Raw genomic sequence first — 14,787 nt, 5'->3', positions numbered from 1 at the left:
GCAAAAATATAGCACCATTTGCTAGGAGCATTTCTTAGAGAAAGATTTCTGGGGATAAAATTGCCATACATCTCATCTAGCGTCCACACGCCTAAAACTTAGTTACTAATTTAGTAATTATTAGTGACATTCGGGCTCACTTAATTAATAAAAAGTGTTCCGTACCACGCAAACTAGCGTGAAATATTGGAATTTTGCCGCCCCCCTTCCTGATTTGATAGGTCACATCTTACAATCAAATCAAGTGGGATCGATGAGCCAGTTTCATGTATGCTTTCACACCATACAATTAATTTGACAATTTAATCAGGTTGTCCCGTCGAGATTGGCCTTAAATGCTGCTACAAGTAAATATATTGTTAAAGACGAATACTTACCTATGTAAGTAATTGCAGATTTGTGATCACAAAATAACAGCAATACCGAGTTAATAGACCTTTAAAGAACGATGATTTTATCTGTTTGACTTTAAGATATATTTAATGTTCACATTAACAACCTAGTTGGTCAATTAATAAGAAACAAATTTCTAGTTAGATATTTGTTGTACTGTACTACATATTATTTTTCATACAATCACGATTATCACTACCTATATTATAATCATAAATAAAGTATCATCTAAATGTGTTAAAACATACGGTAATGAAATATCAATACCTAACTGAACACACAAATATCGATAAAACACTCCGATTACACTGTCCCCTCCCTATATCGTCGAATGGAAAGAAGTTCCAACGGTTAGCTACTCGCAGGCGTGTAGAGGTCTCGAAAACACCAGTGTAACGTGACCGTGAGATCCGTAACAAACCATGCGTAATTAGACCTTACTTATACTGGTTTTTTAGCCCTTTTCGCCTGTAATAAGTAAGTGATTTTAAAATTATATAAATTAACGCCATCTGGTGTTGAGTAGTTGTATTAGGTGAACGTTGAGCGAGCTTTTGTGAGATGAATGAGATAATGAAAGAGTCGTATGTCATATAGCTTTGACATTATAATTTAAACCGTCACTCATGTAGCCTACAGTTGAAATTCGTTCGAGAAATGTCCACCGGTAATAACTTTTTGGTATGGAAAGTTGCTACGAATCGAGCAATTTTGTGTGACGTATTTTAACGTGGCTATGAATGTGTGAGTTTAGCGACACTGGTTTTCATACTAAATAGGAGTCATTTCACATCCACTAGTTTATTAATTCGTGAATAAGAGTTATACCTTTACTTACCTCAAAGTTACCTCAAAGTCACATATTATGTTGGATCGACTGTGTGAATTGGACACTTGTGTGTATTTATTCAAATGAACAACATACGTACTTAATAGGTATCTATGATCCATAGAGTTCCAAAGTAAATGAATTATTTCACCTTGCCGTAAGACATTTATTTACATTTATCTTAAAATAAATATATTTCCTTTAATAATTCTTGATAATTCATACTATGATAAACACAGCATGAAATCAGTGATAGTTAATGGTCCTAAAGGACATAAATGATCATGATTCATGATCCCTGAGTCATGGATATTTTCTATGTATTTAAGTATTTATATATTATATATATCGTTGTCTGAGTATCCACAACACAAGCCTTCTTGAGCTCGTGGGACTTAGTCAATTTGTGTAAGAATGTCAATATAATATTTATATTTATTTACAAATAAACTATAATGTCGCGCGTCCCGACATAAGGAACTATGATTCGATCGAAACGGTGGAGACATTAAATTATTGTTCTAGATTCTCTAGAACAATCACTATCGACCCGGTGGCCGGTGGGGCTCCAATGCCAAGAGTCTTCAATCTCAACTCTAAAGCATAGAGGCTAGGGTCCAATCCAACAAAAGGCATTAAGACGTCTGAGACGCTAAATTAGCGCTCGAGAACTGTCGAAATCGTCCTCAAGGTGGGGCTCTAATGCTAGCGGACGCGTCGACTCCTAACACGCCTAAAATCCTAACTAAAGCAAAAGGCACCGCTAGTACAGAGCGCGTAGCCTACGTGCCAATCGTTAACGCTCCGTAGCGTATCATCTCTTTCTATCACTCTCCCACACTAGTGCAACAGTGCCACAGTGGCGTTCCGTTCGCTACGACGGAGCGTTAACGCTTACCTTTTGGCTACGCACCCTGGGACTATAATATCAATAAGAAATCAGATATCAATAAGAAACTTCATTATCATTTGGATTAGTTGCATTTCTGTTGAATACGCCTCAGTAAACAGAAAAAACCGGCCAAGTGCGAGTCGGACTCGCGCACGAAGGGTTCCGTATACTATTACAAAAAAAACAGCAAGAAAATCACGTTTGTTGTATGGGAGCCCCATTTAAATATTTATATTATTCTGTTTTTAGTATAGTTTGATATAGCGGCAACAGATATACATCATCTGTGAAAATTTCAACTGTCTAGCTATCACGGTTAATGAGATACAGCCTGGTGACAGACGGACAGACGGACAGCGGAGTCTTAGTAATAGGGTCCCGTTTTTACCCTTTGGATACGGAACATCCAATATTAATTGGAGCGGCGTTAATAATAGCGTAAGCTCCAACCGCCATAAGGTACCTTTACCCGTGGGACGTCACATATCTTTACTATTTCATATCTAGTGAATCTCTAATTCATTTCCCGAATCGCGCCGTTAACCACTGTGGGCAGTAAAATTTATGTTAAGGAAATGATGACCAATATTTCTTTTTTAATCTGTCTCTTGTACCAACTTACTTATCTGTGTTGATGACTGGCAGACGTTTCGTGCAATAATGTTTTCCATTTTGTAAAGTTTTTTTGTTTGTAAAGTATATACAAATAAATAAGTTACCCGCTGGCACCAGCACTCCGTACTGCTCCGGACGCGGGCAATTGCGCGCGCGCATGAACAATATGCTACGATTTACTCGTTACACAACCACACATTGTCATACTATTGTTTTGTTGTCCACCTGTACCGAGCCGGTTCACTTATGTTGGACTTTAGAAACTAATCTATATTTTTAAGTAGTGCCTAACTAAATAATTACGTTGCAAAACTCTCGGTAAGCCATTTGTCATTCTTTTTCCCGCCAGAATCTTTGTGGTCGTATTTCCTTATATGTCAGCTGTTTTAAGTAAAATGGACATTTTTCTCTTAAATTGATATAGACGGCAGATACAAAGGGCAGATAGTGGTTTTCCACCTGTGAGGAAATGCAGCTGGGAATTATCGAATCGGTTTTTAGGGCTCCGTACCCAAAGGGTAAAAACGGGACCCTATTACTAAGACTCCGCTGTCCATCTGCTGTCCGTCTGTCTGTCTATCACCAGGCTATCTCATGAACCGTGATAGCTAGACAGTTGAAACTTTCACAGATGATGTATTTCTGTTGCCGCTATAACAACAAATACTAAAAAACCGGCCAAGTGCGAGTCGGACTCGCGTTCCAAGGGTTCCGTATATTACACAATGTAAACAATGTATTTTTTATGTGAAACGTGAGTGTGAATTGTCTTTAAAAAACCCGTAGGGTCGGATCAAAAACTAAGTAATTAAGTCCGACTCACGCTTGACTGCAATTTCTAATAGGTTTTCCTGTAATCTATAGGTAAAGATCTATTTTGTTTATTTTTTCAAAATTTTATACCCAGTAGATTCGGAGATAAAGGGGGGGGGAATGGTCATTTTTTGCCTATTTTCTTGAATAATTTCTAAATTGTTTATCCTAAAATTGTAAAAAAAATATGTTTGAGATTCTCACAATGAATGATGTTCTATATCTTGTTATATATCATTTGATATATAACAAGATATAGTTTGAAAAACTTTATTTTTAATTTTCTCATTTACCCCCAAAAGTGGCCCCCATGTTTAAAATTCATTTGTTTGCGTTACATGTTCGTCTTTGGGTCACAAACTTACATATACTGTTTACCAAATTTCAACTTAATTGGTCCAGTAGTTTCGGAGAAAATAGGCTGTGACAGACGGACAGACAGACAGACAGATGGACAGACAAGACAGACAGACAGACAGACGCACGAGTGATCCTATAAGGGTTCCTATTTTTCCTTGTGAGGTACGGAACCCTTGGTGCGCGAGTCCGACTCGCCCTTGGCCGGTTTTTTACTTGTATTAGCTATTTTTATGGAATGGTTTTTTGGAATGTTTTGTCGTCGATTTCATCACTGACTCCGCTTCTCACCGGTTAAAAATTGTCTTAAAATAGCCCTCTGATAGCCCTTTCTCACATACATCATGTACTCGTATCCTTATTTGGGGATTTCCTTTTGCATCCAAGAACCAGTATCGAAGAGCCTTCGTTACAGGTAACTGCCCGTTTGTAATCCTTCTTACAGTGGGATAAAGTGTATAAATGGTAAATTATGTGTGTTACTTGGAGTACAGCGAGCAGGTAGACGCGTGCGCATCTCGCGGCTCAAGGTGAACGGCATCGCGGCTGTAACTACTGTACCCATAAATATTCATCTTAAATCGCGCTCCAAACATTCTTATGATTTTTTGGCTCACAGATGAACGTAGCGCCCGACTGTAGCAACGTAAAGAAAGATTAGGAGTATTTCCTTAGTAGTTGTAGTTCCATGGTGCCAACTGTGCCAAGGTTTTTATATTAAGCGAATAATTATTTTTTCCGAAATAACGTACGGTTCCAATACATACTACTTAAATAGGAAGTAGAGATCCAATATAGATAGAACATAGGAAAAGTGCGAGGCTGCAGGTGTGTGCACCATGAATTGATTATTAATCTCAACGATCTTCTATTTGCTATTTCTCCGAACTATAAATACGTTCATAAAGCAAATCGTGTTTACTCTGCAGTTATTACTATGTAAAAACCCCTTGGTAATGATGCGGAAAACCGCATCTATAATGATGGACACGATGATTGCACCGCTATCTCGGGGCGGGGCTACACGATGTTGCCCTAAGCTAAGATACACGGCAAACATACGCTTAGCAGGCGGTCTAGCATAAGTTGCGTTCTCGCGCGCGAGTTCATACTTGAAGTCGCGCTAGATGTATGGAGTCGCGCGCGAGAACGCAACTTATGCTAGACCGCCTGATGTAGGGCGAGGCGATAGATATAGAGGCGACGTCAGTGTGACGTACGCGCCGAATGTGCAAGGAAGCTGCGCGGCGCCCGCACCGCCCTGCCCTGCGCAGTCTATCACCACGTCGAACCTTTCAGATTTTAGGTTTTATTTATTTAATTTCTTTATTAGGGAAAAACAGACACATGATGTCAGGGCCAAAGGCGATCAATAAGCAATAGGAAAAGTATGAAATAGCGGAGAAATATGGGAAATACCCAATCAATTTAAAAGCAATCAAATGTGATCTCAATCGACATTACATACAGGTATGTTACTTTTAAATACATATTCATTGAACCCGAGTACTGAAATTATAAATGTATCTAATATAATAACAACACTACACTACACTGTAAGGAAATCATTAGTAGGTACCTATTCAATAGCTGAACCGATACAAAGCAATCATTTCGTAAGAAAACATTAATGTTGTCGCTAAGTTACGTCAAGATAGTTTCATATAAATCCGAGCTTCCTACTCTCACTTCCTAATTGAGGCTAGCTCCATAAATTGTGCTGAATTATATTGCAGCCTCGGATTCGCAATGAGGAAAACCGGGAGATTGCGGGTAATTCAAAATAAAATGCAACACGATACAGACAAACCAGTTTAATATGACTAGATTTGTGCTTTACCTACCAATCACAATCTCGGAAAATGGTTTTTCCTTTTAGTCAGGCGTTTCCTTTGAATTCGGGTCATGGAAGTTTCTTTAAAAAAACCGTCGAACTTTCAGAATGTCATAAATTTTATCCTAACAACAATTTACAGGATGCCTATTGCGAGAGTTTAGACAAATATAGGTATGGTCTTGTGTTTATAAAAAAAGTCCAATCAAATCAAATTTGAGAGATTGCAATAGGTTCCCGTGATAACTAAAACAACACAGAGATCAGAATTAAACAGGTGTCTCTGCGTTCAAGGCGCGCATTTCCATCGGTCGGGTGGTTATCGTTTTTATTCGATCTGTGGAGTGCTCTCGCGAGTATTGCGCAAGCGCGAGGTCGCGATTCGGCGCACAGCGGCCGCTCACCGGCGCTCGCGCCGCCGTGGGCTCGGAGATTAAGAACTAATAACATGTCAAACAAAGAGCTGTACGGAACTGTGGGCAAGGTTACGAAATTGATGGTACGGTAATACGAGTACCAGCATATCAATATTAATAATTAATATTTGCATCAGATTGCAGATTAATAGCGCAATAAAAGCAACACTTACCTAACTGGCCATCGCATCGGTCTAATTCAAAATCTAATCCAACAGGAGTTTCTATCGTCCGTTTTGCAATAAAGTTTTTGAAAAAGTTATACTTATAAGAGTCGGCAATACATCCTGGAACTGCAGGCGTCCATGGGCTGTGGTGACCCTTACCATATGCTTGTTTGCCATCGACGTGATATAAAAAGAGCATTATTGGCGTTAGTTTATAAAGTCGTTCAAAAGGTCCCAAGTCTTTAGGGTCCGCCACAGACCTAAGGTTTTCAAACTTTAGCAGCCACAAACTAACCTACTTCAACAAGGTGCTAGTTAGCTGAACTCGACAAGTGCTGTTACCTATATAGGTACTTGTTATCGCTTGTTATCACTGCGCCGGCGTGACTTGTGCAATGATGGCTTTCACTGCGCAGCTGCGAGAGGCAGTAGTGTGTGCCCGAGGCAATTTATGGCTATAACAGTTTCGATGCTGTTGAAGTGTTGACCGATATATGCTAATCTTACAGATAAAGAAAAGTTACGACTTACTCTTATTCGTGTTATAAAAATATTTAAAAAAATCTGTTGGCCTGACTCTTAACCTACGTTGTGTTGCGTCGCGTCGTCGCAGAGCATTTAATAGGGGATATTACTGCAATGTTCTGCCACCAGAGTGCAGCACTAGCCTTTTTAGTAAACCATAGGGTAACTTATACATACTGTACCTTTAACAGGTTTTTGACAAGTTTTCAGAGATAATAAAATATGACATTTGATGCATCAAGGCAGTTTGTTTACAGAGGACCTACCGGGAAACGCGAATCCGAAATTTCGCTATCTGCCTCTTTATCGCTCGAATAAGCAAGAGTGACAGAGATGTTAGATAACGAAATTTCGATTCTCTTGTTTCGCGATAGACCCTCAGATTGTGGTAGTGGCGCCACCTGCGCAGAGTTTCGCGTAATATTCCCTATTGGGCAGCATAGCATAAAAATATATGTAAAATGTCGCAGCATCGACGATGCGACGAAACAACGCAACCTAACGCAACGCAACGCACCACTGGCGCCGTGCCCTTACGCAGGTGTTAAGTAATTGGTAGGTAATACCGAAATGCGCACGCGGCGGCGGTGCGGTGTGATGAACCTGACCCACTTCGCTAATGGCCGCGTAATTCACACGCACGCTGCGCGCGCGCGTTAGTGGACTTCGATGTGGTGCTCCTTTACAATATATAGGTACTCGATTACCCTCAATTTAATACTGAAACAAGTCTTATTATTTTATAGACACGGACATGCAGACTAATGTTTGTTGTTTACTCTTGAACTTGGCGTAAATTCCGTTTAATCCCTGCCACCTGTTGCGTGAACAGCTGTCGAATGGTCGTGAAATAAATAAATGACGGCGCCGCACTTGCTCACTTTTCTGAGAAGTAGGTACCTATGGAAATATAATGTATACCTAAGTTATTTATTACCATTGATATATCACATATCGTGATGGCAAGAACAAAAGAAAACCGAAGTCTAAAGTTAGGTTTAATTTTTAGGAATTTCCCTATTTTCTAGTAATTTCTGTCTATATTCTTCATCTTTCCATACCTTCATCATTGTTATTAGCAATGGGCCGGTAATAAAAAAAATAAAACGGCAACAAGCGATGCTAGTGAAGCTGCTTGAAACTCCCACTCATCTTCAAAACCCAGCAGTTTTGAACTAACCAACGTTTATCTTTGATTCCAGCTATAGCAGAGTAAAATGGAGCACGATCACAGCGCGCACGCACACATGACCGGCATGGACATGGCCAACATGGGCAGCATGGCTACACCCACACACGACCACCACGACATGGACGACGGCTGCTCCGGGCACATGCACGCCATGGTGGTAAGCAAACTAAGCACTCCTATAGTTACTTTTAACGTTCAAGTGATAAGTAAGTTGGAACAACAACGGAGCGAGCTATGCTAAAGTGTTGCGTAGAAGCAAGTAAGCACATGTACCTACATAACTGTAAAGACGAAGGAGACGTACGTGATTAAGGCGCCGTGAGTTCAGGTTGCAGTTCGCTGCATTGAGCGGACAGCCGTGCGTGCCCGGGATCACCGATCTGATATCGTTTGTTTATTAATTTATAACAAAAAAACAAAAGCAACGGTTAGAAACCTACCTACATAAACGTAGACTGAAAATCTGGTCAAGGTTGCGTGTACCTAGTAGTTATTCAAACATCAAACATTTATTCAGCAAATAGGCCACAGGGGCACTTTTACATGTCAATTTTTACAAACAATAAAATTAACCCAAAATTACAAAAAAAAACAATTACATAAATATAAATGTCAAATTACACCAAAAAAGCTAATAAAAAAATATACAAACAACAGAAGTACTAACATTGAGAGATGTAAGTCTCTAGGTGTCAGAGATAAAATGTATATAATAATAAAAAAGATCATCAAATTATCCAGAGATGTAAAGGGTCTCCAAGACTTGAATTGTTATATAATTAATAAAATTATTGATACGTAATTATGGTGAAGCGAAAGTAAACTGATGATATGAGATGAGATAAATATTATTCCGGTTGGTAATTAAGTAAAATGCAAGGTACAGTAGTAATTATTTTAGGTCATGCTACTCCTACTCCTTTCGGAAAGTCATGACAATGTCAGCGCCTGCGGTCGAGTGGAGATAGCAACGAACGCATCGATCTGACCACTTCCTATCCCTGTGGTTCACGTTGATAGTTACAATGAACATTCATACAAGTTTCAGTTTGTTAGGTACAACATAATATTATGCCGGTAACAGTTCAGCTTATTAGCATAGAGTTATGGCAACACCTACATTAAACAGAATGACACTAGTAAAAGCATAGCCTTGTTCCCTGGGGGTTCGGCAAACTTTTGAGGAGAAGACCCAATCGCAGTAGAAATCACCAGTTTTAGGAAACTCAAAAAGCCGCAACTGTTGTTTTCAGTGATGTAAGAACTCCAGGGTTAATTTTATGGGTAAATTAAAGAGCCGCAGTTGTACCTCCTAAGAGCCGCATGTTTATTATACTGAAAATGACATGTAAAATACTAAATTTTATTAATAAATATCTGAATCTGAATCTGAATCTGAATCTGAATCTGTTACGGCTCGCAAGCCGCGGTTCGCCGACCCCTGGATGACAGATCTAAGTCATTGGGTCCTCATTTAATTAGAATCTTAGAATTTAGTTCTTTAGCTACTTTTGCAGCATTTCTTATATTCCTATTGTCTACTGCAGACATGGAAATGAAAACAAAATAAACAGAAGACTGTTTTAGTTTGTTATGACAACTACATTGTGCAAGGCTTTGGCAAAGAAACTAAAGAAAGAAACGTGCCCAATATGCACATCTAATTGCGAGTGTGTTAGTGGTACACATACCTCGTATAAATAATACAGTGAGAGCGTAAGAACGCGAAGAATTTAGGGAAGACGTGCTCAGAATACTAATTATTAACTTTTTCCCGCATTATTTTGCATTTCTGTATTTTACCTACAACGTTATACAAAAAAAAACTTGCTGACATGATATAATTTGCCATCTATCGGCCGATAGACATACCATTCATTTAAATTCCCAAATGGCGCTAATAACCTGATTAAACTACGCCAGATTTCGACACAATTTTTTTAATAACAGCGCCATCTTCTAGTCAATAAACTAACTAAACAAATTTTTCTATTCACCAATAGATGGCAAAACTATATTTATTTAAGCGCCATCTACTAGATTTTACTCAAACTATTTAGGTTTCCACTTCGCTATCAGTTCTGCATTGTACTGTTAGATGGCGCTAATATAAATATAATTCAACTACTCACCGCTAGATGTCAGTTCGACCAAGTTCGACTATTAATTTTAATGCCATCTCTTAACCAATAGAGTAGACAAATCACGTAGACTACTTTCACAAGTTGATATGTTATTTGAGCTTGTTTGAGCAAATACACACGAGCTTTCGACTAGACGGCGACAAAAAAACTTAGAGCCTCGTTTACATCAATTTTATCAAAGATTTTATTAACATAAGACTTATTCTGTACCTACTTCCGTTAGTAAAATAATAATAAAACAAACATTATGGACAGTACGTTCTCTTTCTATTTCAATTATTTAATTTTTGATTATTATTTTCCAGTTCCACACGGGCGTCTGCCAAGAGATCCTGTTCAGCGGCTGGATGACCACCACAGCGCTGGAGCTGTTCGGCTCAGCGGTGGCCATCTTCCTGGCGGGCGTGCTGTACGAGGGGCTCAAGTACTACCGGGAAGCGCTGCACGCGCGCGCCACCTCCGTGCGCGGCGACTCGCAGGTCAACATCACCAAGAACGAGTGCGGTGCCAATGGGAACTGCGGGGGCACTGCTGTCGTCAAGTGAGTTATTGCAACTTCTATCTATCTATTCAGCCTGTATCTGGGGGTTTTCAGAAAAAATGGTACCATTTACTTTTTTTTGGGAAAAACCGTCAACTTTTGGGTTAGAGTTTTAGACTAAAGATTTAGACTCAGCATCACGAATCACGAGTCCTATTGAATGAGATTTCATCCAAATTTCAGATGTTAGATGTGAAAATGCGTTACAAAATTTTAATTTTTTTGAGGACATGTATATTTTTTTCTTTAAATCGATAGTCCTCGTGATTCTGAGTAGAAATAACCCAAAAGTTGATGGATTTTCGAAAAAAATAAATGTATTACGTATAAGTGAAAATGCCCATCTACCCATACTGCTATGTATAGGTCTCTTTTTTATTACGCCTCTCCCCTCGGTCCTGTGTCCTCAGTCGTGTATTACTAGTCGTTCGGCAGCATATCATCTGACATGCTGCCGAACGACAAGTAATACACGTCTGAGACGATATCTGTCTTCGCGTTAGCAAGGAGCACGACATAAAATACTTCAGATTTAGCATTTTTTAACTTTCTCCCCTATTTAATTTCCCAGATACTCAATGCTATCAATGGGCCACTTCATCCAAACACTCCTCCACATCGTGCAGTCGACCGCCTCGTACGTGCTGATGCTGGTGTTCATGACGTACAACGTGTGGCTGTGCGTCGCGCTGGTCGCCGGGCTGGCCGTCGGCTATTTCTGCTTCGGCTGGCGGAAGAACACAGTGGTCGACGTCACGGAACACTGTCAATAGACTCCATCTAAGCGACTCTGCATCGATAAAGTGTGAAACGATTACGGTGAACGAAGACGTTTATGATTAACATTCCACACTTTGTCATTGCAAAGAGTTAGCTTGGTTCAGCACTCGCGGCTAGAAAAAGTTGTGTTTCTCATTTATAGCATCATCATCATGAAGCAGATAAGTGAGAAAATTCATCATAATCTAAGTTAGTGCGGCAATGAATGGCATATTTATATTGTAAAAAAAGAAAAGCCTTATGAGGAGAGCAGCTGTGCTGGATAACTGGACACTGTTAAAATTATTAAGCATTGAAGATAGGAATAGATAGCGCCTGCCTGTGATAATATTACGAACAACTGATGCAATATTGACAATTGTTGGTAGACTGCTGTGATAGTCAAGTTTGGTCAAAATTAAAATGTTAAGACAAAAATTTGCCAATTCTCATTTAATTCAAAATCTGAGATGCTCAATTGTGTATTGTGTCTTACTCAAATATAATATCTTTGGTTATACTCGTACTAAGGGTGTCAATATTTTAAGACAAAGTAAATGTGCATCTTAAGTGTTACTTAGCAATAATTTGAATTATATCTCTGTCACTAGATATTATTTACGTAGAGAGTCACAGGCTCACAGGTCACAGCTCAAGTTGGCTCAAGTATAGTACTGTTTTATACGAATTGTTATCTTGCCTTTTTCTATGTTAAACTCGTCGCGTCGTACCCACTATTTAAGGCATCAAAGTTAATTTTTGACCCTCTGTCAATGGCTATCCATTCATTGATGACCAATGCAGTTCATTAAATCTCAATTTAGAAGCTTTCTAAGAACATTTTACTAGTGTTTGTAACATCCAAATACAAAAGGACCTCTACGTATACCTACCTACTACTACTAAGATACATTTTTATAAGTAATAAAATATAACCTTTTTAATAAGGATTTGTTCTGTCTTTCACTAAGGCGGGTTTTAGTGTCACGCGGAACGTCCGTGCGGATCGCTCCGCACCTGCTCCGAACCGAACCACTCTAAAACGCTCCCTGAACTTAAACCCGAATAGCGCCTTTGTAATTTTGTAGCATGTGTAGAGCCATAGGTGGGTAAGCGTAATAAACACTTATATATATGTATTATTTTAAGACAATGTTTATTGTCTTCAGACAAAATATGAAATTCAGGATAGATATGAGCTTCAGAGTAACGTACATATCAGGTACATAGCAAATATTAGGTATGCTTATTTAGAGAAGAAAAATCAGGACGACGTATGCCGCTCAAATAATTAATTGTCCAGTACAGTAATCCACTTAATATATGTTTGTAAATTTGTGATATTATAAGTAACATAAGTAATTAATTATCATCATATTGTTGCGTTAGATTTAAGGGAAAAAAATCGGACACATATTTTGTAAATACTTTTAAACGGTATCTAATACATTCCTACAATTTTAATACAGTGTTTGGTCAAAAACTGGTTCCGTATTTTATTTATTTACCTACTAGCTAAACAATTTAGTTTGTTACCTACTCAATAAGCAAAACAAACCACCTAAAGTCGCAGATTCGAACCGCGGCGTAAGAACTATCTTATTACCTAATAATCTGTGACCGCGGCCTTCTCGTATCGTTCCTATGTAGGTATACAAAATATACCAGTCTCTTTTCTTGGGATTAGTTCGCCTAATCAAACCCAAGGTTCCATTAGAATGCAATAGGATAGCTATGATGGGATTGATGGGACACGGTTTAGTAACGCCTGAATATTTTATATCAGCAATTGACCGCACTGTGGTATCAGTTCAGGCCACGCCACCCAAAAAATATAGTATAGGGCCCTCCACACTCATGCGCGAATCACGGCGCGAAGCCGCGAACGCGAGTATGGAGTCTAGTTCGCTAATTAGCGAAATCGAATCCACAGCCACACTCGCGTTCGCGGCTTCGCGTCGCGTTGTCTGGAGCGGGCTTGTCACGCACTTCGCTATTACTAAATATTATACAATTAGTTATCTTTGAATTTCTATATAAGAGAATCGAGACAGGTATTGCAAAGGACTTAGCGAACTTGCCGCAAGAAGTTGTAGTTTGTCAAATGAAAATGAAAATGTTTATTTGGGTAACAAGTAAATTACAATTACAATATAATGGCTAGAATTTACTAGTTGATGAATGTATACATCTGTGTCAGGAAACTCCGCTCTTCCGTTTGAGGTTTAAGCGAGGTTTAGACTAGCAAGAACTTGCATGCAATGATGCAATTTACGTTACATTGCTGACTACTAAGGTAAACTGCATTCAAAATGTTTATCAAACACCGCAATGTAATGAAAATTGCATGCAAGTTCTTGCTAGTCTAAACCTCGCTTTACAATAGCTGTTTCCTTTCCGAAATAAACCACATATTTGCAAATGCCTTATATATTGACAATGACAATTTCACATTACATGCGTAAAGGACTGTCTCATTTAAAACATAGACAGAGAGAATCATACTAACTTTGTCTTACACTAGTACTAGCAGCCAAAAGGAAAGCAGGAGTATAGTTTTACTTAGTTCTTATTTACTGACAATTTGGTTTGACCAACTATACTTCCTAAATTTTCCCAGTTTTCTCTACCAAACATTATAGCATTTTTGTTTGTTTTGGACTGTCTCATTTCAAACATAGACAAAAAGAATCATACTATCTTTGTCTTACACAAGTACTAGCACCCAAAAGAAAAGGAGGAGTATAGTTTATTTTGTTCTTATTTACTGACAATTTCGTTTGACCAACTATACCTTATCATCTATTCGCCTTTGTTCGCGGTAGGCACTCAGAAAAACGCCTCATGCGTTCAGAAATACTGAAGATATGCTTGCAATCTAGAATGTACATCGAAATAAACTTCTACAACAAATTAAATATTGGTGATACAGCAATGCAATAAAAATATTCAAACATTTATTGAAGTAATTCAAAATTTTGAAAGTCAATTAAATACATTTAACTAAACCGGATCTTAACGGACGTCATGATGTCATGGTTGGTTTCTAAACGCAACTCGTGTCATGTCAAGTGTGTGACGGGTGGTCGGGCCGTGTTTGTCTTGTATATTTTTACTTGTTGATTTTTCTAATTATATTTGTTAAGTATAACGCGGACTGGTGCGCGACAGGTTCCAGGAGAGCTATGTTATAGTGTGGCAAGTGGCAGCAGGTGGACGAGTCGCGGCTGCCGTGTCCAGAGCGCCGAAAGTTCAGGTAACGGTAGTTTCTGACGACGTCGATATTTTTTCTTGATCTCTTTACGTCAAT

General features: G+C 38.8%; 2 protein-coding genes across 2 annotated transcripts in view; both read left to right on the top strand.

Moving 5' to 3' along the window:
- Nucleotides 1–12,960, top strand: part of LOC134748226 (high affinity copper uptake protein 1-like) — a 36,717-nt gene extending 23,757 nt beyond the window's left edge. The window contains exons 2-4 of the mRNA XM_063682946.1: nt 8,044–8,190; nt 10,483–10,718; nt 11,290–12,960. Coding sequence (XP_063539016.1) covers nt 8,059–8,190; nt 10,483–10,718; nt 11,290–11,491 — 570 coding nt within the window. The 5' untranslated portion in view covers nt 8,044–8,058 and the 3' untranslated portion in view covers nt 11,492–12,960. The remainder of the gene's footprint in view (nt 1–8,043; nt 8,191–10,482; nt 10,719–11,289) is intronic.
- Nucleotides 12,961–14,503: 1,543 nt separating this feature from the next.
- Nucleotides 14,504–14,787, top strand: part of LOC134748228 (serine/threonine-protein kinase D1) — a 96,525-nt gene continuing 96,241 nt past the window's right edge. Inside the window, exon 1 of the mRNA XM_063682949.1 lies at nt 14,504–14,733. The gene's annotated coding sequence lies outside the window, so the exon portion shown is untranslated. The remainder of the gene's footprint in view (nt 14,734–14,787) is intronic.

This window comes from Cydia strobilella, chromosome 16, assembly GCF_947568885.1.
Source record: "Cydia strobilella chromosome 16, ilCydStro3.1, whole genome shotgun sequence".
Classification (NCBI taxonomy): domain Eukaryota; kingdom Metazoa; phylum Arthropoda; class Insecta; order Lepidoptera; family Tortricidae; genus Cydia; species Cydia strobilella.
This window is presented reverse-complemented; position numbering and strand designations above follow the sequence as displayed.